The sequence below is a fragment of the Panthera onca genome, chromosome B3 (assembly GCF_046562875.1).
Source record: "Panthera onca isolate mPanOnc1 chromosome B3, mPanOnc1 haplotype 2, whole genome shotgun sequence".
Classification (NCBI taxonomy): domain Eukaryota; kingdom Metazoa; phylum Chordata; class Mammalia; order Carnivora; family Felidae; genus Panthera; species Panthera onca.
This window is the reverse complement of record NC_138344.1, coordinates 126393710-126421633: the sequence shown is the minus strand read 5'-3', so window position 1 is coordinate 126421633 and position 27924 is coordinate 126393710. Positions and strand designations below refer to the sequence as shown.

General features: G+C 37.0%; 1 protein-coding gene across 1 annotated transcript in view; it reads right to left on the bottom strand.

Moving 5' to 3' along the window:
* The window catches only part of LOC144616521 (uncharacterized), a 280197-nt gene that overhangs the window by 220613 nt on the left and 31660 nt on the right, over window positions 1-27924 (bottom strand). Inside the window, exon 2 of the mRNA XM_078447662.2 lies at window positions 21404-21523. Coding sequence (XP_078303788.1) covers window positions 21404-21430 — 27 coding nt within the window. The 5' untranslated portion in view covers window positions 21431-21523. The remainder of the gene's footprint in view (window positions 1-21403; window positions 21524-27924) is intronic.

Below are 27924 nucleotides of genomic sequence, written 5' to 3'. Positions count from 1 at the left end.
GTCACATTATCTCAGTTCTCAGGTCAAAACCCTCCAACCTCACCAACAGTAAAAGCCAAATTTCTTTCAAACCTACGGTGCCCTATATGATGTGTCCCTCCCCATACCCCATTTGTTCTCTGACGCTGGGCCCCACTGGTCTCCAAGCTGTTCTGTGAATATAATAGTATGTATATTTCTACCTCCAAGCCTTTTCACCTGCTCCTCTAAGAGCCAAAATGCTCATTCATCCCCCAGATACCTACAAGGCTCACCTACTAGGATCCAGATGGTTTCTAAAATATCTTGGTGAGGCTTCTCTGGACCATTTATACCAAAGTTGAACTCCTTTCAGACTTTCTTTGCAACTATATTCATTTTTACAGCATGTATCCCTACATAACACATATTGTTTTCCCTAGTGTTTCTGTTTATATACTATCTCTTCCATTGGAATGTAAGTTCCATTAATGGGCAGGCATTTTGTGTGTACAATGAATGAAGAAATTACTGAATGTGACTTTATGCTTTTTTAATCTTTACTGCCATGAGATGTTTTAACAACATGCTCAGATATAAAACTATTCCTCCTGACCCATTACATTGCAAGGCTATTTTCATTGTTTTTCATTATAGTTCTTATATTTAAAACCACATCTAGGGTGCCTGGGTGACCCAGCCAGTTAAATGTTCAACTTCAGCTCAGGCCATTATCTCGTATTTCATGAGTTCAAGCCCCACATAGAGCTCTCTGATGTCAGCACAGAGCTCACTTAGGATTATTTGTCTCCCTCTCTTTCTGCCCCTTCCCTGCTGGTTCTCTCTCTCTCTCTCAAAATAAACAAACTTTAAAAAAAATAATAAAATAAAAATATAAAACAAAATCTAAAAGTAGAAGTAAAATCTAAAATCCTCTTCTCAGAATGGGAAGGCAATTTTATTGACATCTCTTTTAAATACCAACTGCAATGTGTAAATAAAATGAACTGAATGTGCAAATAAAATAATTCAATGTGTAAATAAAATGGTGAAATATCATCACTGCATGGTCTTAAAAAGCATTCTAAGTTATTATTTTCAGCCTCTGCTATTCTAGATTTCCCACTGAATTTGGCCTATGGCACTATAATAATAAAAATGAGAGTCAAACTTAAAACTAGGTAGCAATTAGTTGGTAAAACCCTACAGTATTTCTTTAATTTATAGATTTCTTTACTTCTGCTTTGAACTTTCTTAATACTAGCACTGAAAATTGCAGGGAAATAAAGAGGCAAATATATAACTAAAATAATAGTAAACCAGATGATACAAATCCTCTCAGTAGAAAATTTAACTAATTCCTAAGCAGGAGATCTTGGAATTCTGTTGCTCACCTGCTGTCAGCTGTTATGTGAATAGAAAAGGGCTATAAGTCTATCTATTGATGTGTTTATTTTATTGTTGTAAGTTCTTTCAGGAAGTAAATTTACATTTTTTAACAGTACAAAGATTCTTAGGGGGAAAAAATAGAACAGAGAAAAAATAATTGCCTCTTTTTAATTATTTTTTTTCACTAGGTGAAAAGAAGAGATGTTTGGAGCAACAAAAAAATAGAGGAAAAAGTTAATTGCCTGGAAGCAATTAATACAGTAGAAAGATATAAAAATTCTAAAGCTATTGACTAAATGCAGCTTTCTACACAGCAAAAATTATACAGAGGACAAATAAATACATCAAATAATTATAGTGAAGGTCATCATACTACGCAATCTGAAACTGATAGAATAAACAACCCAAATCTTTACAGGTTCAATTATTTCAATAGTAATGTATATGACTGATATATATAGAACCTTGCAAACAATAATTAAGTAAAATATATTACTTCACCCCTATTTTGGATGCTATTTCAAAAGAACTCAGAACAAAGAACAATAAGAAAAATATACTTACAATGCAATAACAAAGTTACCTTTCACATACACAAATACACTGTTGGAAAATAAAAATCCCACTTCTAAATAATTCTACATTAAAAGTAACCATAGTGAGGGGTGCCCAGGTGGCTCAGTGGGTTGAGTGCTCTGACTCTTGATTTCGGCCCAGGTCATGATCCTAGGGTCATAGGATCTAGCCCTGCATCGGGCTCCATGCTCAGTGTGGAGACTGCTTAAGATTCTCTCTCTCTCTCTCTCTCTCTCTCTCTCTCTCTCGCACGCGTGCTATCTCTCACTCTCTCCTCTCTCTCTTCTTCTAAAATGAAAAAAATAAAAATTAAAAATTAAACAAAAAATAAAAAAATAACCATACTGAAAATTACATGACATTAAAGATTAAACCACAATAATACTCAAGACTTATCAAAACACTAAGTGGTGTGTAATACTACTTCCAATCAAAAAGGAGTAACTACAGGGGAACTCTCCTTTCCTCTGCAAACAATTAAAAAAGTAGACAAAGTATAAGAAAAAAGATGTTTCCAGACATTGGGACAATAGGCAGAATAGGAAGGACTATGACTCTCAAGAGAACAGAAACAAAGCAGGCTCTACGTTACTCTGGCTTTCTGCCTGGAAGAAATTTCTGGACCTAGGCCCAGGCAGGCAACCAGAGAACAATGGGATTACTGATTTGAAGAAACATATTTTTCAGAGTTTGGGGAAGTTGAGGCAGAGGGAATTAGCAGGGAAAATGAACTCCTGACATTTTTATTAGATCCCCTTGAATCTCTGACTTCATACTAATCTGTGAATATAAAGCGGAAACTCTATTAAGCTAGACAAATCACAAAGGCAGGGAGTTACACATGAACAAATTCTAAACATCTCAAAAGGATTAAGAGACATCCAAATTCCAAGCAACCAGACTATAGAAATCTCATTCAACATTCAGGGCACTCATTAGAAACTATTTAACAGTCACACTTAAGAAGAAGCAAGATTAGACTAGCACTTTTGTCTCGTCCTAAAAGAATTTAAAACCAAACCTTGAAAGAATCAAGCCAGTCAAAACAAACGTCAACACTTCTTAAAGAAAGATAAATCTCATACACTCTCACATGTATCATTAATTATGTCATAAATTCACTAAAAAATTACTAGGCATATGAAGCAGCAGCAAATGTGACTCAAACCCAGTAGAAATATTAGCTAATAGAAACATACCCAGAAATAATAACTTTTAAAAAGTTATGAACCGGGAGTTCTTGGCTGGCTAAGTTGATTAAGCATCTGACTCTTGATTTCGGCTCAGGTCATCATCTCAGAGTCCTGATCCAGCCCCATCCCACTCCTCACCGAGCATGGAGGCTGCTTGGGATTCTCTCTCTGCCTCTCTCTGTCCCCCTCTCTCTTTCTCAAAATAAAGAAAGAAACAAACATATTTTTTAAAAATAATATAAACAAGTGAAAAATAAACTTTAGAAAAGAGTTATGAACTATTTTAATATTGTGACAGATATATTTAATATTTAAAGAAATCATTATGAAGACAAAACTAAAAGATACATAAAAGAGACACAAATTTAGAAGGTTTATTGAAAAAATGAAGACAAAAAAAAAACCACCTAAGGAAAGAAAAATGCACAGAGACAGATCAGGAGAGATTATTTTTTAATTATAATAATTTTATAATATACCATAATTGAAATGAAAATTTCTCTAGAAAATATTACTAACAAAAATTGATTCAAAAAGAAATAGAAAGCCCCACACAAACCAATGACAATTAAAGAAACTGAACTGTTGGGGACACCTGGGTGGCTCAGCTGGTTAAGTGTCTGACTTCGGCTCAGGTCATGATCTCATCGTTCATGAGTTTGAGCCCTGCATTTGGCTCTGTACTGACAGCTCAGAGCCTGGAGCCTGCTTCAGATTCTTTGTCTCCCTCTCTCTCTGACCCTCCCCCACTCACACTCAGTCTCTCTCTCAAAAATAAATAAACATTAATTTAAAGAAAAATAATAATAATAATAATAACGAAGCTGAACTGTTAAATAAAAATTCTTGGCTTCCTCCACCATCACCTTCTAAGGGAAACAAAACACAAAAAAAAACAACAAAAAATCCACAAACTACCCAATTGTTCATTCAAATTTTACAAAACCCACAAGAAACAGATTAACACATGTACTCAAATTATTTCATGAGGTAACAAAGAAAGCTTCCTGATTCATTACATGAAGATCATAAATAAAACAAAAAAAAATTATAGGCTCTTCTTACTTCTATTAATGTATCAACTCTGTCATTAAACACCTATATAATCTTGGTTAAGTTACTTGACCTCTATGAGTGTCTATTTTCCCATCAGTAACAATGCTTGTATTAGACCCACTAAGGATAGACCAATCCTAATTTAAAACTCATCTCCTCTCCACTTCCACCAGTAGAAATGTCAGGTCTGAATTCACACAAAGAACCAGCCCCTCAGCTTCAAACACCTTCCTTTCTATCAGGACCGTATCCTTGATTAAGGAACTTCCACTATTTCAGAATTACATCAAAGTCTCTTGGCTGCATTCCTCAAAACACTGACTGTGGTCCCTCTCCACTGGAATCCTTGCCATGGCAAGTGCAGTCTCGCTTTGCCAAGGATAAGCTTATCTCTCTGGAGTATACTGAAAGCTGGAATGTCTTGTATATTTTACTACCTCTCTGCTTATCAGTTTATTATCTCCCACCTCCTCCCCAAGAAACACTATTTTCTATTTGAGTGTTTGACAATAGTCTAATGTGAGTTTATTGCCCCTTGCATAATACCTATTTTTATTATGCTCATTGTGACAATAAAGAAGATATTAATTGAATTCATTATTCAATTCCATTAGCTATTATTAGTTTTATCTTACTGAGATAGACACCTATGTTCTGTATTCACCACACCAAATAATGATTTTAAATTCCTTTTTAAAATAATAATTCTTCTTGCCTTTTACATCCTTTCCCTTGACCTTTTCTTTGTATTTACTCTTATATGTTATATGATATTATTTTAATTTTGGATTCAGATTTTCAGAACACTATATGCTGATATGTAGCTTAAAACTGAATTGGATACAGAAGACTGAATATTACCCAACTTGAGCAAGAAGAAATTTCCGTATGTTATTACTTTGTCCTTCACTGGCAGTGCAGGGTCTGAGATAGATGTTTGCACTATGTTTTCTGTCTGCCTTGGATTGCTATAATGAGTTGAGCTGTCAGTGGTGAGTATGTACCAAAAGGACTATGAATATGTAGAACTCAGCAACATGCGATGAACCAGAGTATATAATGTTGACTCCAAGGACACTGCATTCCTGGGTTACACCAGATTACTAATATTATTAACCAAGACTCATTTTTCAAAGTTTTTTTCTACTCATTTTCATGAATTCTTCCTAGTGCAAGTATACAAAAGTTGTTATCTTGCTTGTTTCTGACTTCAATCAAAATTATAAAGTAGGGCGAAAGGAGAGAGACATGTATGGAATGCCTATTAGTCATTCTCTGCATCTTTTTTCCATTGTCCTAGCTTTCCTTTCAGAGCTTTGTCCCCCACATCTTTCCACCAGTTATTGGCAGATGCTCCCTTTAGCAGCCACAGAAGTAGCTCATTTTAATGGAATCATCATTTTAGTATAGCCCCTGCATCAAAATTTCTTTGCATTACATTCACTGTGAAGCTTACACAGTGAAAGGACTACTAATAAAAAATTTTAGAGCCTAACAATCTACAGAGAATTGTCACATATTGCACTTTAATTGATTTTACTGTGTCAATTTGATAAACTCACTACAAAATATTAAGGCTGATCATGAGAGAAAACATTTTATATTTTTAACTGGAACTTTTTTTTTTAAAGTAAAGTGGTCACATATTGAAAGAAACATTTAGGGGAATAGTTATGTATGTGTTGGGAGGGTACTTCTATTAGGCCTACCTCCATATGAACTATATATTGTCAGGACAGTGGGGAATGACAAAATTCCCCACTATTCCCTATTTCTTCACTCTGAAAAGAAGAGCACAACTGTTCCGACAACCAATGTTTCTTAGACCTTAAGAATTGTTCTTTTCAGATTTCACATTACAACTCTATGTGATCGATCAGCCTTCAAAGTATACAAAGAAGATATGTCTACACTGATTTCACTAAATGCTCTGTAGGGTTTCAATACTTCTGATTTCCTAATCATTTGAAGACATTCAGAGACTCCCTTGTGATAAGTGGAAGATGCAACCATAAGGATTTTACTCCTATTTTCCAATGTCAAGCGAAATGAGTAATCTATAAAGTCCATGTTACCTGACAATATTTTTCACTGCTAGCAAATCAGTGTTTCCCAGCTTACAATTCTAAGAAATGTTAAGCCCTTGGCATTTTTGTCATTCTAAGCTAAACTACTCATAACAATCTAAATATAAACTTTAAGAAGTTATTAAACTGTGTCTCTCAAAACTGGTATCCTTTGTAGACTTTACTACCCTTTGGAGAACACTTTCCAATTTGATTGTATACCAAATAAAAATTTTACCCAGTTTCTGAAATACTAATAGGCATTTAAAATCTGGAGGAAAAAAATAATAAGACATGGCTCCTACTTCAAAGAAGCCATCTTCAGTGGCTCTAAGATTAAAAGCTAGCTCCCTTATCCTACCACTCAGACATGTTTCTACTTGCACAAATACCAGTAAAAACAGGATTATTAATATATATTAGCAATGTATCAGCAAGATCAGCCCATCACATGGAGTCTCTCACATCGTTATGGTTAGATGGCTTAGTCACATGGCTGGTGGTAGACAATTGGCTGTTAGTTGGGAGTTCAGCTAGGAATACAGACCAGAGAACCTGCACATGACCTCTCCATGTGGCTTGGGCTGCTCACAAGCAAGGAGGCTGATTTCAAAGAGAGATAACTCCAAGAAGAAAAACTCAAAAGAATTTAGTTGAAAACTTCAAGCCTTCTTTGGACTTGGCCTTGGAAATCCACAAACACCACAACCATCTATTTTCTTGGTTCAGAATTCAAGAGGCAACCCAGATTCAAAAAAAAAAAAGCACAGCAAGGCAGGAATACTGGAAAGAATGATCTATTTGGTGACCAAATTTAGAAACCAGATACTATACGTAGTATTTTAGCTATCCATTAAAAATGCTAGAAGATTCTGTGGAAAATTCATAGATAGTAACTACTTGTGAAAGCAGCAATAAGTGTTGGCTTGTTTACCATACAGGTGTCTGCATGTGACACCTGCATGCATAGTGACAAAGCATGTCACTAGTTGAAATGATAACATAGATGTCTGGTGATAGGGAGCTTTGAGAGAATAGAACTGAAAGAGTTCAACAGTACACAGTCCTCTTGATCTATCAATTTTATTTCATTTTATTTTTTTATATTTTGGATCTATCAATTTTCTACTGAGCTATCAGGAAGTAAGGCTTATGCCATGTTTAAAAATAAAGAAAAGCCAAAATAAAAAGAATATTCTATATAAGTATGTTTAGATTGTTATATTTTCATTTTCATTTGTTTCCATATATTTCTTAATTTCTTCTCTAATTGCCTGGTTGACCCATTCATTCTTTAGTAGGGTGTTCTTTAACCTCCATGCTTTTGGAGGTTTTCCAGACTTTTTCCTGTGGTTGATTTCAAGCTGCATAGCATTGTGGTCTGAAAGTATGCATGGTATGATTTCAATTCTTGTATACTTATGAAGGGCTGTTTTGTGACCCAGTATGTGATCTATCTTGGAGAATGTTCCATGTGCACTCGAGAAGAAAGTATATTCTGTTGCTTTGGGATGCAGAGTTCTAAATATATCTGTCAAGTCCATCTGATCCAATGTATCATTCAGGCCCCTTGTCTTTACTGACCATGTATCTAGATGATCTATCCATTTCTGTAAGTGGAGTGTTAAAGTCCCCTGCAATTACCACATTCTTATCAATAAGGTTGCTTATGTTTGTGAGTGTTTTATATATTTGGGGGCTCCTGTATTCGGCAGATAGACATTTATAATTATTAGCTCTTCCTGATGGATAGACCCTGTGATTATTATATAATGCCCTTCTTCATCTCTTGTTACAGCCTTTAATTTAAAGTCTAGTTTGTCTGATATAAGTATGGCTGCTCCAGCTTTCTTTTGACTTCCAGGAGCATGATAGATAGTTCTCCATCCCCTCACTCTCAATCTGAAGGTGTCCTCAGGTCTAAAATGAGTCTCTTGTAGACAGCAAATAGATGGGTCTTGTTTTTTCTATCCATTCTGATACCCTATGTCTTTTGGTTGGCGCATTTAGTCCATTTACATTCAGTGTTATTATAGAAAGATATGGGTTTAGAGTCACTGTGATGTCGGTAGGTTTCATGCTTGTAGCGATGTCTGTGGTACTTTGTCTCACAGGACCCCCTTAGGATCTCTTGTAGGGCTGGTTTAGTGGTGACGAATTCCTTCAGTTTTTGTTTGTTTGGGAAGACCTTTATCTCTCCTTCTATTCTAAATGACAGACTTGCTGGATAAAGGATTCTCGGCTGCATATTTTTTTTCTGTTCATCACATGGAAGATCTCCTGCCATTCCTTTCTGGCCTGCCAAGTTTCAGTAGAGAGATGGGTCACGAGTCTCATAGGTCTCCCTTCATATGTTAGAGCACGTTTATCTCTAGCTGCTTTCAGAATTTTCTCTTTATCCTTGTATTTTGCCAGTTTCACTGTGATATGTTGTGCAGAAGATCGATTCAAGTTACGTCTGAAGGGAGTTCTCTGTGCCTCTTGGATTTCAACGCCTTTTTCCTTCCCCAGATCTGGGAAGTTCTCAGCTATTATTTCTTCAAGTACACCTTCAGCACCTTTCCCTCTCTCTCCCTCCTCTGGAATACCAATTATGCGTAGATTATTTCTCTTTAGTGCATCACTTAGTTCTCTAATTTTCCCCTCATACTCCTGAATTTTTTTATCTCTCTTTTTCTCAGCTTCTTCTTTTTCCATAATTTTATCTTCTAGTTCACCTATTCTCTCCTCTGCCTCTTCAATCTGAGCCGTAGTTGTCTCCATTTTATTTTGCAACTCATTGATAGCATTTTTTAGCTTCTCCTGGCTGTTCCTTAGTCCCTTGATCTCTGTAGCAAGAGATTCTCTGCTGTCCTTTATACTGTTTTCAAGCCCAGCGATTAATTTTATGACAATTATTCTAAATTCACTTTGTTATATTGTTTAAATCATTTTTGATCAGTTCGTTAGCTGTTGTTATTTCCTGGACGTTTTTCTGAGGGAAATTCTTCCGTTTGGTCATTTTGGATAGTCCCTGGAGTGGTGCGGGACTGCGGCGCACTTCCCCTGTGCTGTCTTGAATAACTTGCGTTGGTGGGCAGGGCCGCAGTCAGACCTGATGTCTGTCCCCAGCCCACCACTGGGGCCACAGTCAGACTGGTGTGTGCCTTCTCTTCCCCTCTCCGGGGCGGGGATTCACTGTGGGGTGGCGTGGCCCCTCTGGGCTACTTGCACATTGCCAGGCTTGTGGTGCTGGGGGATCTGGCGTATTAGCTGGGGTGGGTAGGCAAGGTGCACAGGGGCAGGAGGGGCAGGCTCAGCTCGCTTTTCCTTTGGAGATCTGCTTTGGGAGGGGCCCTGCGGCACCAGGAGGGAGTCAGACCCGCCGGAGGGATGGATCCGCAGAAGCACAGAGTTGGGTGTTCGTGCAGTGCAAGCAAGTTCCCTGGCAGGAACTGGTTCCCTTTGGGATTTTGGCTGGGGGATGGGCGAGGGAGATGGCGCTTATATAAGTATGTTTAAATTGAAGGAAATAACTTCAGAAAACAAATTCTAGATTACTATCAAGATTAAGAACAGACAGTACATATTATGACTTGTTGGTTCAAAGATATCAATACCTAAATATAAATTTGGACTTAGATTCAAAATTTCAATTTCAGAAATTGGCAAACAATGGGTATTCAAATGGCAATCTTCTTTCAAATTTTTCCAATGCTTAGGGCGCCTGAGTGGCTCCATCGGTTAAGCGCCTGACTCTTGATTTCAACCCAGGTCATGATTTCACGGTTCGTGAGATCAAGCCCCGCCGTGGGCTCTCCACTGACAGTGCCGAACCTGCTTGGGATTCTCTCTTTCCCTCTCTCTCTGTCCCTCCCCTACTCTCTGTCATGTTCTCTCCCTTCCAAATAAATAAACTTAAAAAAAAAAAATACTTCAAATCTTTCCAATGCTTTAGACTGACTATCAGATTAATGTGTGGTCTAATTTATCTTTTTTTAATTTTTTTTTAATTTTACTTATTTTAAGAGAGAGAGAAAGAAAGTGAGCATGAGAGTGGGAGGCACAGAGAGACAGGGAGAGAGAAAATCCCAAGCAGACTCCATGCTGTCAGCACAGAGCCTGATGTGGGGCTCAAACACAACCGTTAGTTAGATCATGACCTGAGCCAAAGTCAAGAGTCAAATACTCAACCAAATGAGCCATCCAGGTGCCCCTATCTTAAAAACAAAATATAGTTCATATTATAACCCAAGATATAGAGATCTATTTGTGAGTGGATGTATGTGTCTTAATACACATATAATCCTGAATTCACAGTTTATACTTTATGTAAAGGATATTTTTTCCTTCTTAATTACTGTCATATAAATCTCATCTCAGTTATTACATGGTAATCATATCTTCAGATCTAGAATTCCCCAATTCTAATGTTAAAAAATATTGCTGTGTTTAAGCCAGAAAATTGTTGTAAAAGTGAAGTAAAGGAACCTCTGCAGAAGCTATATTTTAACTACTGCATATAAATACTTCAGTGACTTTTGACATTCTTTATTACTCATTGGATTTCTGGCTTTTTAGTTTTGTTTAGTAATATATTTATTTGGTTTTGTCCAATAGCAATATTAGCAAATATTGCTCTCCTCCAAAATAAGTCTGCTTGAATTATGGTGCCTCTGAAATCTTCAGCAATGCCTTTCTTTTCCTTTCTGCATTCCTAGCAAAGTCACGTCTGTTGTGGAAAATTATGCTGATTATATTCCATTGCACCTGTGTTGACATGTTTCTGAGAGATGATTTTACCAAGGTTGTGTGCCAGTGGAGGGAATAACTTCTGGGTGGGATTTCTGTTTAAATGCTACAGTCCCCATCTGGAAATTCAGGTAACTCATAACACATATGAAATTGAATCTGTTAATTTAAATTAACTTTAGAGAAAATGTTCCCCTGTCATCTAGGCTCCCAATTTTCCCAGAATTATCTGTGAACCAAGAAGATGGCAATTTGAGTTACTTTGTATCTTTAACCACTGAAATTGAAGCTGAATTAACTTGCAGATAACAGCTCACCATTGCTAAACTGATGATTTCAAAGTTGAATACGAACCTAACAGTGGAGAATTATTTCTTAAATTACTCTAAAATAAACCAGACAGCAGGAACACATTTGGGCTAAATTTACTCTCATTACCTTAAAAGAAGAAAGAAAAACTGAGGCTCATTTTACATACCATTATTGACTTTTCTAAGCTAATGGTTTCTTTTATATCCCATCAGCAAGACTTGCCGAAAGGATTTGTTGTGTGCTTCAGTAGAGGAATGCAAACTGCTCTGTTTACCTGTCTCCTGGACTGTCCTCAGGAGAAAGGAGGGTGGGGAGGTGTGTGCGGAGACAGTTCTCAGAGGGAAGTATATTTGTCTAAGAACTCACAGGAAAAAAGCCATAAGGATATTCTTCCTTTTTCCTCACCAAATGGTAAATATTCATTAATGAACCAACACATCAAACAATATGTTAAGGCCAACCAAGGAGCAGATACTAGTAACTTTGAGGGTACACATTAATCAACACAGTAGGACAAGAGTAGATTTCACTCTATTTAAACAAACAGGAATAAAAATAACAATATGCCAGTGATTGGGACAAAGCCAAGAAATCTGGGCATCCAAAGGACATGCAAATAATTAAAACTCAAGATAACTAAGAATTAGAAAGACAGGTAAACTAGAAAAAGCCTCCTGAGTGAGACAGTGAAATATGGAGAACAAGTCTATTACAATAACAAAAAGAAAATCGCCCCTTTATTGCCCATATTCCATAGCTCCAGTCAATGTTTTTGGCACATAGCAAGTATTTAATGAACATGTGTTGCTTTGAATTAAACCCTGATGAACTAAAGACTGAAAAGTTTGTTGTCCCAGAGCAGCATCATTGCTGAGAGTCAAAGATCAAATTCAGATTTGGGTTCCCCTTAGGATTTGAGAAGAGTGAAGGAAAGATTTTGATGAAGCTATTAACTTCAGATGCATCTGCGAAATTTAATGAATGAGAGCCACTGGGTCTCACAGGAGACACAATCTCATCTCAAATGAGACACTCATATGAGATATCTCATAGGAGAGATGCCTTTGGGCCCTTAAGGCATATGACTTTCTAGAAGTTCTATGTCTGGCTTCCTCGACATAGTCTTAGTGCCATATGCATTTGAACTGCCATCGGCACATCCACCCACTGTAGCCAGGCAGCAAAAGTCACCAAGAGAAAAAAAAATGCCGCTCCTATACCTCTAAACTTACTAGATTTTCCCTTTGAACACATTTGCCCTCTCTCCTCCACTAGATTTTCTCTTTGAATACATGTGTCTTTTTCTCCTTCACTAACAAATGAGAAAAGAGACAGAACACATATGATAGCACCCTAAGAACACCTCCTAAGTTTTACACAGATCTTTGGAGGACTTCTCTGAGACAGCTTTGGGGCCATACTCAGTACTTTGCCCTGTGCCAAAAAATAACACTTTCATTTTCTCAATACACAACCAAGAAAAATAGATTTTATTGAGAATGTCACAGAGAGATAGGTTAGAGAAGCAAACCATACCTCACAGAGTAAACTTAAATCTCCATTGATTTTTTTAACATTTATTTATTTTTGAGACAGAGACAGAATGTGAGCAGGGCAGGGGCAGAGAGAGAAGGAGACACAGAATCCGAAGCAGGCTCCATGCTCTGAGCAGTCAACACAGAGCCCAACACAGAGCTCAAACCCACAAACTGTGAGATCATGACCCAAGCCAAAGTCAGACGCTCAACCAACTGTGGCACCCAGGAGCCCCGAATCAAATCTCCATTTAGACATCACTGCTATTCTTCCAAAGGCCCTCTCTGGTTGCCAGTCATCTCACCCCTCACCCATGCTGTCTCTTCTTCACTGCAGCCTCTAGACTCCTGTAATGTTCTACACAATTCAGCTTTACCTCTTGTGTACCCCATTACGCAAAAAAAGCCACAAAAGTGATGACCCTATAGTTTCATTTACAAATTAGCTCACTAACTATCTTGTATTATTTAAGAAATTTCTTACAGGTCTTACCTTTCATCCAAAGTAGCTAATCAGAGTACATATCTAAGAAAATAATTGTCTTTCTATGGGGAATTTTGTTGCTTAGACCATAGGATTTTCTCTAGACTATTCTTTTTTTTCTTAATTTTTTTTTACATTTATTTATTTTTGAGAGACAGAGAGAGAGCACAAGTGGGGGAGGGGCAAAGAGAGACAGGGAGACACAGAATCCAAAGCAGACTCCAGGCTCTGAGCTGTCAGCACAGAGCCTGATGAGGGGCTCAAACTCATGAGCTGTGAGATGAATGACCTGAGCCGAAGTCAGACGCTTAACAGACTGAGCTACCCAGGTGCCCCCAGACTATTCTTAACGGTAAAAAACATAATGTTTCAGTATAGCCATTCTTAGCCATTGCTGCCAAGCTATGAAAAGGAGGTAGAAAGTTAAAATGGAATCAGGGAGAGACCAGGTAAAATGTAAAGGAGGAAACTTAATAAGACAGAATGGTGTGCGAGGTCACAGACATATTATTAATATCTCTAAAATTCAGTTTTCTTGAAGGCAAATTAAAATAATAATGGTAATGATCCACGAGGGTTATTTTGACATTTTTTGAGAATAAACTGAATTAACAAATGTAAAACAGTTTGCACAGTTCCTAGTGAAACTCCAAATGATGTTCATCTTCCTATTCCCATTTGCCTGAATGGAGGGTAAAAGAAGGAAGCTTTCTAGGTACAAATAAAAAATAAGTACACAGAACAGAGAATGGGGAAAAAAAGAAGGTCTATTCAGAGTGAAATAATGCTGCATGGGAAACATTCAAGTATTAATATCTCAAATTGAAAGAATTTCATGTTCATGATTTTTGTCATATTCTTGCCTCAGGAGTTATTGCAATTTATTTAGTAAAAGCAACTACCCAAATTCTGTTTGCTGGTAACTCATGGGAAAATAATGATTTTGTGAAATTTTATTCTCTATTCTGTAAAGAAGCTAAAGAGACTTAAGGCAGTTGGATACCTATTGCTATAGTTTTGCCTCCTCACCTTTTTTCTTTTTGTTTTAAATACAAGTTAGTTAACATACAGTGTAGTCTCGGTTCTAGAAGTAGAACTCAGTGATTCATCTCTTATATATGACACCCAGTGCTCATCCCAAAAAGTGCCCTCCTTAATGCCAATCACCTATCTACCCATCCACCCATCCATTTCCCCTCCAGCAATCCTCAGTTTGTTCTCTGTATTTAAGAGTCTCTTACAGTTTGCCTCCCTCTCTGTATTTTTATCTTATTTTTCCTTCCCTTCCCCTATGCTCATCTGTTATGTTTCTTAAATTCCACATAGTGAAGTCATATATTTGCCTTCTTACCTTCTCTAAACAGGGACTACTAGTGGGATTGAGAGGAAACCAAAGAATTTTTCCCTCTGAAATATCAGTCTGGAAGGCCACTCAATTTAGATATAGGACTGCAACCAAGCAACGCATAAGAGCCTAATTTTTAAACATGACTTCATCAACATGACCCTCCAAGTTCACTTTATTCTATTTGCTTTCTTCCTTTACTGATACACCTTTTGTTTTGATATTCTCTGGACAAATTGTCATGAGAAATTATTTGTCTGTGTCAAAATTCTTACTCAAGGATGTATTTATTCAGAAATTGTAATGGATCATCAATTCTTCAACTATACAATGGCAATGGACTAGGTCATCTCTACATATCTGTCATTTCTTTGTCTATGTTGCATAACAACATTTGACCTATTATTTGAAATTAATAGCCCAGGAAGGAAAGCAAGCCTACTCCAAGTTATAATATCAATAATAAAAATAATGACGTTTGTTGGTAAGTATAGATCGTGGCATAATGCAAACCATCTGTAATAAAGCACTTTATATTGAGCAAGACAGACTTAACAATCCCCTCAGCTTTACTAAACTTTAGATAGGTTTCTTCCAGACTATAGGCTCCTGACCTCCATTACAGCATTTACTGTAGAAAACTCGCAATCATAAATTTTTCTCTGGCCCTTTAAGATCTAAATCTTCTTCCAATCTCACCTGTTTGACAATTTGGGAATGTCTTTCTTAAGGACCTGTAAACCATCTCTTCAAAATGTAATCATCAATAAAGACAGTGTTCCTATCTTCCAGTATCTGTGAGAGAGTTGGAGCCTTAGATAAACAACAATCAGCAAACACACAAGGCCTAATCACACTGACAAATACTCCTCATACTCTCAAGCACTTTCCCACTAACTCACCTCAGCGCTTAAAAACTCTCCCACCCTGTTTCAATGGAGTTGAGTCTGGTGAGGGGAAGAAAAATTTTCCTTCACCCTTTTAGGATTCCTGACTAGATCTGAAAATTAAACTTACAAAGAGAGAGATTAATGGGAAAAAACATACAAATTACTTAAGTTTTATATGATGGACACCTTTGTAAGGAAATGAAAACCCAAGGGAAGAGTTACACCTGTGTATTTTTATGCTCAGTTCAATGAGGAGTACAGAGCTGTGGAGGAACAGGTCAGGTTAGGAGTATGAGGAAAATGTCACCCACTGGAGGGAACTAGCAAAGCCTGTTAGTGCTCTTCTTGGCATCCCTATGTCTTTGGAGAGAAGGACTGGAAGGTGCCTCTCTCATGAGGATTTTATGATGTGTTACAGGGAAGAAGACTAAGAGGAAGAGGAGAGCAGAATGACCTTCCTGTTCCTTCCATTTCCTCAAATTTCTTCAGCTTATAATATACAATATGCCGAGATGCCATACTTTGGGATAGAATGTCCTAAACACCATTAAGTTCAAATTCTCTCCCTTATTGCAACAGACTAAGTAAAATCTTCCTTGCTTATTTGACTTGTTCAGTACAATATTTATTTAATAATATGCATTATCTCAGGCTTTCTAATAAACAAAAAGAGAAAATCATATTATTGGCTAGCGTTTATATTTGAGGGAACAAAAGATTATATCAGAGGCTCATTGCCACATAGCTCATTATTCTTCTCCATTTTACCCAGTAGGAGAGACATGATGACACAGGATTCACACTTCATTTCTTTAAAGTAATGAGTTCATCCCCATTATGACTCAAGTCCCTCAAGTTGCTATTAAGTCACAAGTTTAACCTACTTAACCATGTAAATAAAGCAAGGTGAGGAAGAGTGTGCTGATGTGAGTTAGGAGCCTAGCATTCAGGTTTCAGCTATTTAGGCCCATTCTGTTGTTAGAATATGACAACAGTATCTAAACCTTCTCCTTCTCCGATTGCTCATTCGTAAAGTAGCATAGTTGTGAGAGTTAGAGTTAGGAATATTCATTAACATTTATGGACACTTACTGTGTCCCATGCATTTTTAAAAAGTGGCTTACATATGCCAATACATTCAATGTTCCAATTAAGTCATAAGTAGCTAGATTATCATTCACATTTTACAAACCAGTAAACTCAAAGCAGAGATTAAGTATGTGCACATACAAACAATGCCAGGAAGTGGCAGAGCCAGGATGGGAAAGCACAGAGTCTGACACTGTCTAAGCCCATGCCCTTATCAAGCTACACAGCATCTCTACAGGTGTGAAATACCAGGCCCGGACTCAGGATGTGGCATATGGTGCACACTCAAAGAGTTTCATCATTGCCACCATTATGTACCCTTTTATTAATATGCAAATATGTCACTTCTGTTAGAATACTTTAATAAAATACAAACATTGATTATTTGGGGTCACATTTATAAGACAGGAAACTATTTGGGAAGCTATTGTATATGTATATGTATATATACACACACTCATATATATGTGCTATATGTATATTGTATGTGTATATGTATATATACACACACTCATATATATGTGCTATATTTGGGAAGCTATTGTATATGTATATGTATATATACACACACTCATATATATGTGCATATATATATTTTAAGATTATATATATATACATATATATATATATGAAATGAGAAGCTAGTATATCCCATCTTACATAGGATATTTGACAGACAAAATTATGTACATAATCAAAATATCTTATAGTATCCATTCCTGAAAGAAGAGTAACAAAGTGTGAACTTCAAGAGTGAAAGGGAGGAGGTTGGATTGGAGATGAGAATGGAAAACAAAACCAATACCTATTTCACAGGAGGGTAATTTTCCTTCCTTCTTTTAGTGTATCATTTAAATAATCTGTGACATTAGAATAAACATAATTTCCCCCTAAATGCCTCAATGCAATGTAAATAAAATAGATCATAAAGATGAAATCTTTAGATATAAAATTGTCAAAATTTCAAAAAGAGGCCAAAAGGACCTTTGCTGGATACCTTCTAAAAGGGCATGATCTTCCGTAGTCATAAAAAATGGAAGCCACTCTTAACAATGGAAGCATCATAATCTCATTTAACATTCATCCAAATGGATGAAGATGATAATTACTTTAAATCTGTGAGAGAAAGAATTAAAAAGCTAAGAGAATTTCAATAGTGCCTAAAACAAACTAGATAATTAAAGTGTCAATTGAATGCTTTACAACCAAAAAAAAGGTGTCTGTTTATATTCCCAGGTTTTATTCTGTGTGAAGATCACATATTGACAAATAAAAAAACTCGTGGTAAATCTTCTATTCTTATAGCAACACCATTTCCTCCTTGTCAGACTTTTTGCTAGAAAATTCCTTTTGTCATTTATGGAGCAACATCGATACCTTACGAAATCAGCTTATTGCCTCAAACTGTCTACAAATAAAGCCCAAAATCAATTTGTCTGATGAAAGGGCTGTAACTGCTTGTCAGTCAAATGATCACCGTGTCCCTTTTTATGCACCAATATGGAAGCTTTGCTGGTTGGCTTATTAATACTAAGACCCAGAGAAAAGATAACACTGTGAATGGATATGCAAATATTTCAAATTTTCTTTAAATTACCCACTGCAATCTTTGGCTAAAGGTGAACAGAATCTGGTAATTATTTTTATTGACATGTGTGTTTGCATACCAAGTGTTATTTCCAAAGGTTAATTATTTACATAACCTCTCTGAGTTATATCTCCCGCTGTCTTGGAATTTATCTCGGCACAACTTAAATTCAAAAAATCTAAATTTGCCTTTCTGTAGCATCCAAGAGTTATAAGGATGATTAAAAAGGAAGCACTAGGAATTTATTCAAACTTTTTATGAATGGTCTCATGAATGGTCTCCAAATATTTAGAAAATCTAGATCATGCTTAAAAATTTGACTCTACTTATAGATAAAAACATTTCTGACAAAATTGAAAAATAGAGAAATAACCTATATAAAGCATATAACACATTCAATTTGTATTACTATACAGTAAGACTATTACATATAAGAAACACTAAGATATTGTCTGTTTGCTTGTTTTTATTTAGTTATGGTTTGTTTCTGATTAGTTATCACATCAGCCATTCATTATATTTTCTTCCATTAAATATTAAATATTCCCTTCATGTGGTAAATAAATTTAGGCCCCTCATGACCCCCACTCTCCTAGTATTAATTCTGGTATTATTTCCCTTCCACTGAATGTGGGTGAGACCTGTGACTGGCTTCTAACCAGGAAATGTGGCAAAGATGATTGGATGTCACTCCTATGATTACGTTGTGTAAAATTTCACCTTGCTAGCAATCTATCTAAAGACTCTCAAACACTATTTAGAGATTGTCCTATATGACTTGATAATGTAGGCAACCATGTTGAAAAAACCCAAGCGACAAGAAAATATGAGTGGCTTCTAGGAAGAAGGAAATGTGAGTGGCCTCTAGAAGCTGAGGGTGGTGGGCCTCCAACCAATAGCCAGCAAGAAGTCAAGGCCTTCAGTACTAACACCTCAAGGAAATTATTTCTGCCAACCAGCTGAGTGAGCCTGGAAGTGGGTTTTTCTCCAGCTGAGCCCCTTTTTAAGAACACAACCCAATGACCACCTTGATTATATCCTTGTAAAGCTGAGAACAGAGGATCCAGTTAAGCTCTGTCTGGACTCTTGATTTACAAATAACTTTTATGTAATGAATATGGGTCGTTTTATGCCATGATGTTTGTGGTAATTTGTAATGCAGCAACAGTAAGCTAATATGCTTCATATTTTGCTATTAATTAAATGATCATTCAAGTATTAAAGTACGAAACCCCAAAATTTATACTTGAACATGATAAAAAGAACAGAGAATAAAGAGTATGTGATGAAAATATGTCTTTCTCATAAGAAAACAAGTCCTACTTCTAAAATGTTAACCATTATTAAAGCATTCTTACATACCCTACCAAAAAGCTCCTGAACAATTTAAGTAATTTATGTGAGATTCTATTTAGCCATAATTTTTCCTGAATACATGTACTTAAAATTATTTAATTTCAATGAACGAAATGTATCAGTAAATAGATGTTTAATTTTTTTATTATTTTAAATCTATCAGTGAGATTAGAATATTTCCATTTATTCAACTGAAATTTGACTGCCCTTTCTTCTGTGAACAATGTTTATATCTTTTGCCCATTTTTACTTAGTAATTTATTATTTTCTTATCAATTTATGAAATTCACTAGTATATATTACTAATAGTAATATATATAATAAATATAATATAATACTATATTATAATAAATATATAATATAAGTATAAAATAAATATTTTTTAAAAACAGTATTTACTGAGTATGTGTTTTGCAATCTCATTTTTTTTATTTACTTCTTTAAAAATGCTGAGCGACCCACTAAAGTCAATTTTTATAGCTTTGAAGTTAAAAATACATTCCTAGGCGTTCCTGGATGGCTCAGTCGGTTAAGCATCTGACTCTTGGTCTCCACTCATGTCTTAATCTCAAGTTTCCTGAGTTTAAGCCCTGCATTGGGCTCTTTGCTGGGCGTGAAGCCTACTTAAATTAAAAAAGTTCCTATTCTTTTGATGAGTACAAAATATATTTAGCATAAATCCATTATATTGATAAATTCTTACATTAATTATTACTTTTCTCTTCAAATATTTATAGAAACACAAAACTGTGGAGTATTACAACTATAATAAGACCTCTACTAACTTTTTTTTTTAATTTTTTTTTTAACATTTATTTATTTCTGAGAGACAGAGAGAGAGAGAGACAGAGCATGAGCAGGGGAGGGGCAGAGAGAGAGAGAAGGAGACACAGAATCTGAAGCAGGTTGCAGGCACTGAGCAAGCTGTCAGCACAGAGCCTGATGCGGGGCTTGAACCCACAAACTGTGAGATCATGACCTGAGCCAAAGTCAGATGCTCAACCGACTGAGCCACCCAGGCGCCCCAACCCCTACTAACTTTCGACTGATTGAGATGATGGTTCTATGTTGTGTTTTTTATTTATATAAATTATATACTATCATTATTTTCTAGAGTAAAGATGTATACCCATATGTGTATGATTTGTTTTGCTCATCATTCCATATATAATCTTTGACTTACCATCTTGAACTGCTTTCCTTTTTTTTTTTTTAAGATAAATCTTTTCTGATATCCTGATTACCTTCCAGAGTTGATGAATTAGGTGATATCAAAATGATAAATGACTGGTAGATAATAATTTAGCAATCACTGTTATTTCCTCTCAACCCCATTGTACAACCAATGAAGAATTAGTGATAATAAGATTAAAAAAAAATTAGCTCTCTACTTCAAAAGAGAATCTCAGGTTTTTCAGAGTCAAAAATATTCCTAGAATGTGAAAAACAGCCAGTGGTATTTAAGATGTCAAAGCACTATGGAGATCACTTTGACAAAAATCCAGCAAATTGGAAGATGTAGTAGAGTTTAACTTCAACCAATATCCCATACACACACACACACACACACACACACACACACACACGCAGTCCAGTACAAATCCTGCCCCTGTGTCCAAGGAGATGTGTATGAAATTATTACCACAATATTATTCCTAAAAACGAAAAACTAGGGAAACTAGCACTAACAGAAGAATGGATAAATAAATGTGGTATATTTTTATTTGAAAAAAGGTAATATAACGAAAGAGCTAAAGCTGTAAGTACTATTAGCTGGAACAACAAATGCTGTGTATAATAGCTCAAAAACTATAGATAATTATTTCTTTACTTACAAAATATATAAAGCAGGTATTCTTCATCAGCTGTCAGCTTTTCTCCAAGTGGCACTTTGGGGACTAGGCTTTTCCACCTCGTAGTTCCCCATCCTCTAGGATCTTGTCATCATCTTCATCCTGCGAACAGAAATGCAAAGATGTCAGTGTTAGTTAAAATACTTGGACCAGAAATATCCCATCCTTTCCAGTCATGTTCCATTACATAGACCTCTATCATATGGCCACACTTACCTATAAAGGCTAGGAAATAGAGTCTAGCTGTATGATGCTTTCCCCCAAAAAAACAGATTTAAAAAATTAGCAGCTTGGTAGTTTTTGTTACACATATTGGGAGGCATTAATCTTACAAACATAATATTGAGGAAAGAAGGGCAAGTTGAAAAAGGACATGACTGATATATGTATATATAAAGTTCAAGCGCATGCAAACCCTACAGTGTTGAAGAAAGATGCTTACATAATACAAATATAAAGAAATCCATGGAAATGATCAATCCTAAATTCAGGAGAGTAGTTATCTTGAAAGTAAGGAAAGGGGGAATGTTGAGGTGAGGTACGTAAGGGACACTAGTTTTTTATGTTTTATTTTTTAAACTATGCACATGTGTTCTTACACAGAATATTTCAAAATATATTTTTAAAATAACCTGATAAACCATGATTCTTTTTGGGAGAAAATATAAGACACATAAGGCAACCAGCTATCTAGATTATCTTACTAAGTTGGTTGTGTGGATGGGTGAAAAGTTAGAACTGAGATTGCACTATGCTAACATATCTCAGAGCGCTAATTAGTACTTGCATTTATATGAAAGAAGAGAATAGGTACATTTGTGTGATAAACAAAGATCTGCAGATGGGTAGTAAAATGAAGAACTAGAAGCCTTTTTAAAATCTATGTGCACGTTCCTAAAAAATGTTTCCTCTTTAAGTCAGAATGTTATAGCATTATGTTCTCTAAGACATGATGAAATGTGCCTATTGGCTCTAATCAATTTAAGAAAAACCCACACTAGCAAGAATAACAAGTGGGGTGGCTTACTGTGAATTCCACTAAGGAAGACTGGGAAATCGCATCATCTTAGTGAAAATTTATTCTGTTGACTTCTTTAGCTTTTCTTTGCTTAAGGACTAACTTGTCATGGTGATAATGCCTTGAAGTATCTCCTACTATATTAAACTGTTTTATTGTACTTTTTTCTGAAGCACTGATAATTTCATATTAGTATTCTTAAAGTATGTCCTTGGCAAGATATCTAAGTACCTTTAAAATTATTTTAATTAACCAATTAATCTTTATTTTGTCCATTAGTATATATGAAGATATGAAGCACTTATCTGTACTCAATTACTGCCAAATACTTAAGGTTAAAAATTTGCTTCTTGGACAAAAATCGAGCAACACAAGAAGTCCAATTATTGTTGTCATAATTGGAAGTTGGAATAATTGAAAACAAATAGTGATGGCTAAACAGTGAGAACAGTAGATAATACCTGCCTGGAAATTCAGAGAAAGGTCATTAAGAAAACCTTCACAGAGGAGAACAGAGTTTATGTTGGGGTTTGTAGCCTATTATTTCACTGTGAAGAGAAAAGACAGGAACAGATTTTAAAATGATATTTATTTAGAATATATTATCCCTGAAAGAAATCACAAATGTCTATGTTATGTGAAAAGACTGGCAGGTACAGGGAACTATTCAATTCCTTCTCTACCTACTGAAACACTATATAGATACATTTCCATAGCCATAAAAGAGGATTTTATTTAAAATTTATCTGTGAAAATTATTTACTTCAACAAAGTTAGTAGAATGATACACAAAGGTACAACTACCATATATTCTCAACATGTTTCTTTTCTTTTTCCACTTTTTTTCTTTTTTGTTTTTTTAACATTTACTTATTTTTGAGAGACAGAGACAGCATGAGGACGGTAGGGGAAGAGAGAGAGGGAGACACAGAATCTGAGGCAGGCTCAGGCTCTGAGTTGTCAGCACAGAGCCCAATGTGGGGCTCAAACGTGCGAACCATGCAATCATGACCTGAGCCAAAGACGGACACTTAACCAACTGAGCCACCCAGGGACCCTGCAACACTAGTTTATAGGAAGTAAATAAATGTGATTTTTAAAATTATTGAATGTCTTTGGCTCTGGCAGGCATGCAGGCTGCATGCTCTCTTTTAAGAATTCAAACCTGGAGCTGATCCAACATGGTGGAGAAGTAGGGGGACTCAAAGTTCCCTCATCCCTCAAACACAGCAGTGTTGAGGCCAGAGGACTTGGAATTCCAAAAGTCCAGGCTACAGAGTGACAGAGACACCTCCAGGGGCCCACTGGGACAACCTGGCAGGCCTTAGGTGCGATTGTGAACTGGGAGAGATAAAATGGGCAGCCTAGGCATGGAGGGGAGGGATCCCCTTCCGTGGAGAGGCAAAAGGAAGAGAAAGAGAGGCTGTGGAAGTGTAGGATTGTATTTGGAGAAGAGAAAAACCACAGGCTGGGAATCGGAAAAAAAGGAGAAAGATCCAATCTCTAACTGCTATCTCTGGACTGGGGCAGGCTGCTCTGTTCAGGCACCTGGGGAGGAGGGGAGCTACCCCAGGCTCGGTAACTAGTTCAGAGGCACAGTCCACAGTGAGAGAAAGCAGTCTCCTCCCTTGAGTGTTGTGGGAAGAAGCTATATAGCCGTTCCAAGGACAAAGGACCCTGCCTGCTTCCACCAGCCAGACACCCTTTTTCAGCAGGGAGGAGTGGCACTTCCCCAGAACCAAGGAGTGAGGAGTGGGATCCCTTTAGACATCAGGGTTTGGATCCTAGACGAGTGCTAGGGAGGTACGGGAGCCTGTGGAGCCCGGGCGGGGGTGGGGGGAGGGATGGCCTACTTACACCTGCACAGCACTGCCAGGGCAGCCTGTAACAGAGTGGTTTGGGACACCCGGTCTGGGGAGGGGAGACTGGGGTGTTGCCATTTTTCTCCCAGTCAGCAACAAGGTGGGGTTTCAGGGAACAGACAAGAGGCTGCGGTGGAGGGGGGGACCTGCCTACACCAAACCACGCCCCTCCGCTGGCGGTAACTGTGTATCTACTGGAGCAAGATTGACACGCCCAACCAGACAGCACTTCCTCCAGACCAGCGCAGCCGCCAGTTCCAAGGAAACCAGAGATTTTGAATTTTCTGATTTAGTTCTTGGACAATTATTACATTTTTTTTCTTCTTATTTCTTCCCTTCTCTAGTCTCGTTGTTCTGGTTGTTGGTTTATTTAAGCAGACATATTTAGTCTATTCTCTCTATACCTGTTCTGTATCTCCTTCATTTCTCTCTCTCTCTCTCTCTCTCTCTCTCTCTCTGTCTCTCTCTGGAGTAGGCCGCATAGTTTCTTTGCCTGGTCAATTTTCTTTTATTTTCTTTTTCCCCACCCCTGTCATTTCTCTCTTTGTATGGGATAAGGCCTCTTCCACCAACACCACCCCCCTTTTTTAAATTTCTTTTTCTAGGGTTACTTCAAAGAAAAAATCAAAACACATCTGGTGGAGGGTCCAAACGATCACTACAAGTAGGGAGATAAAGCAACCAGAGTCACAACAACAGAGAGTAGGTAACACGCCTGAAAAAAAAAAAACACCTCCTGAAGGGCCATGCCCTGGACAGTATATGACCCCTCTGTAATATAACAGTGCTCGCAGGTGTAGGACACATAACAAGTTTGAAAACACATAAAGGACAGAAAACTAGCCAAAATGACAAAACAAAAGAATTCTCTTCAAAAGAAATTCCAGAAAGAAATGACAGCTAAAGAATTGCTCAAACAGATATACACAAAATATCTGATAAAGAATTTAGAGTAATAGTCATAAGATTAATCACTAGGCTTGAAAAAAAGCATAGAAGACAGCAGAGAATCTTGCTGCAGACATCAAGAAACTAAAAGATAGTCATGACTAATTAAGAAATGAGGTTCAAGAGAAACTAAATGCAGTGACAGTGAGGACTGAAGAGGCAGAGGGGAGAATAAGTGAAATAAAAGATAAAATTATGGCAAAAGATGAAGCTGAGAAAAGAGGGATAAAAAATTCTAGACCACGAGGGGAGAATTAGGGAACTAAATGATTCAATGAAACGTAATAATATCTGTATCATAGGAGTTTCAGAAGAAGACAGAAAGAGAAAAGGGCAGAAGGTTTACTTGAACAAATCATAGCTGAGAACTTCGCCAATCTGGGGACAGAAGCTGACATTCAAATCCAGGAGGCACAGAGAACTCCCTTCAGACATAACAGGAATTTATCTTCTCCACAACATATCATAGTGAAACTGGCAAAATACAGAGCATTCTGAAAGCAGCTAGGAACAAACGGGCCTTAACCCACAAGGATAGACACATAAGGGTAGAGCAGACCTATCCACTGAAACTTGGCAGTCCAGAAGGGAGTGGCAGGAAATATTCATGTGCTGAATAGGAAAAACAGGCAGCCAAGAATCCTTTATCCAGCAAGGCTGTCATTCAGAATAGAAGGAGAGATAAAGGTTTTCCCAGACAATCAAAAGCTGAAGGAGATCACAACCACTAAATCAGTCCTGCAAGAGATCCTAAGGGGGGGCCTCTGTAAGTGAAATGTGGCAAAGACTACAAAGGACCAGAGATATTACCATAAGCATGAAACCTACAGATAGCACAATTGACACTAAATCCTATCTTTCAATAATAACACTGAATGTAAATGGACTAAATGCCCCAATCAAAAGACACAGGATATCAGAATGGATAACAAAACAAGATCCATCTACATGCCAAGAGACCCATTTTAGACCTGAGGACACCTTCAGATTGAAAGTGAGGGGATGGAGAACCATCTATAATGCTACTGGAAGTCAAACACTAGAGTGGCCATACTTATATCAAACTAGATTTTAAACTAAAGGTTGTAACAAAAGATGAAGAAGGGCATTATATCATAATTACAGGGTCTATCTCTCAAGAAGGGCTAATAATTATAAATGTTTATGCACCAAATTCAAAGCACCCAAATATATAAAACAATTAATCACAAACATAAGCAATCTTATTGGTAAGAATACGGTAATTGCAGATGACTTTAACACTCCACTTACAAGAATGGACCTCAGCCACAGCAATTTCTTGCTCGACACATCTCTAAAGGCAAGGAAATTGAAAGCAAAAATGAACTATTGGGACCTCATCAAGATAAAAAGCTTCTGTGCTGCAAAGGAAACAATCAGCAAAATTAAAAGGCAACTGACAGAATGGGAAAAGATATTTGCAAATGACATATGGGATAAAGGGTTAGTATCCAAAATCTCTGAAGAACTTCTCAAACTCAACACCCAAAAAACAAATAATCCAGTGAAGACATGGGCAGAAGACATGAATAGACACTTTTCCAAAGAAGACATCTAGATGGCCAACAGACACGTGAAACGATGCTCAACATCACTCGTCATCAGGGAAATACAAATCAAAACCACAATGAGATACCACCTCACACCAGTCAGAGTGGCTAAAATTAACAACTCAGGAAACAAAAGATATTTGTGAGGATGTGGAGACACGGGAACCCTCTTACACTGTTGGTGGGAATGCAAACTGGTACAGCTGCTCTGGAAAACAGTGCGGAGGTTCCTCAAAAAATTAAAATGGAACTACCCTACAACCCAGCAATAGCACCACTAGGAATTTATCCAAAGGATACAGTAGTGCTGACTCATAGGGGCACATGTACCCCAATGTTTATAGCAGTGCTTTCAACAATAGCCCAATTACAGAAAAAGCCTAAATTTCCATCAACTGATGAATGGATAAAGAAGATGTGGTTTATATATGCAATGGAATACCACCTGGCAATGAGAAAATGAAATCCTGCCATTTGCAGCAACGTGGATGGAACTGGAGGGTATTATGCTAAGTGAAGTAAGTCAGTCAAAGAAAGACAGATATCATGTTTTCACTCATAGGTGGAACTTGAGTAACTTATCAGAAGACCATGGAGGAAGGGAAGGGGAAAAAAATAGTTACAGAGAGAGAGGGAAGCAAACCATAGGAGACTCTTAAATACAGAGAACAAACTGAGGGTTGATGGGGGAGACAGGGAGAGGGGAAAATTGGTGATGGACACTGAGGAGGGCACTTGTTGGGATGAGCACTCAGTGTTGTATGTAAGTGATGAATCATGGGAATCCACCCCCAAAACCAAGAGCACGTTGTATACACTGTATGTTAGCCAACTTGACAATAAATTATATTATAAATAAATAAATAAATACATAAATAAATAAAATTACTGTTAAACTGTAAATGTTGTTATCAACTGCAGATATATTATGCATTATTAAAGAATATTTGTGAGGCGCCTGGGTGGATCAGTCGGTTAAGTGTCCAACTTTCGTTCGGGTCATGATCTTGTGGTTCATGGGTTCAAGCCCCATGTCAGGCTCTGTGCTGACAGCTCAGTGCTTGGAACCTGCTTTGGATTCTGTGTCTCCCTCTCTCTCTGTCC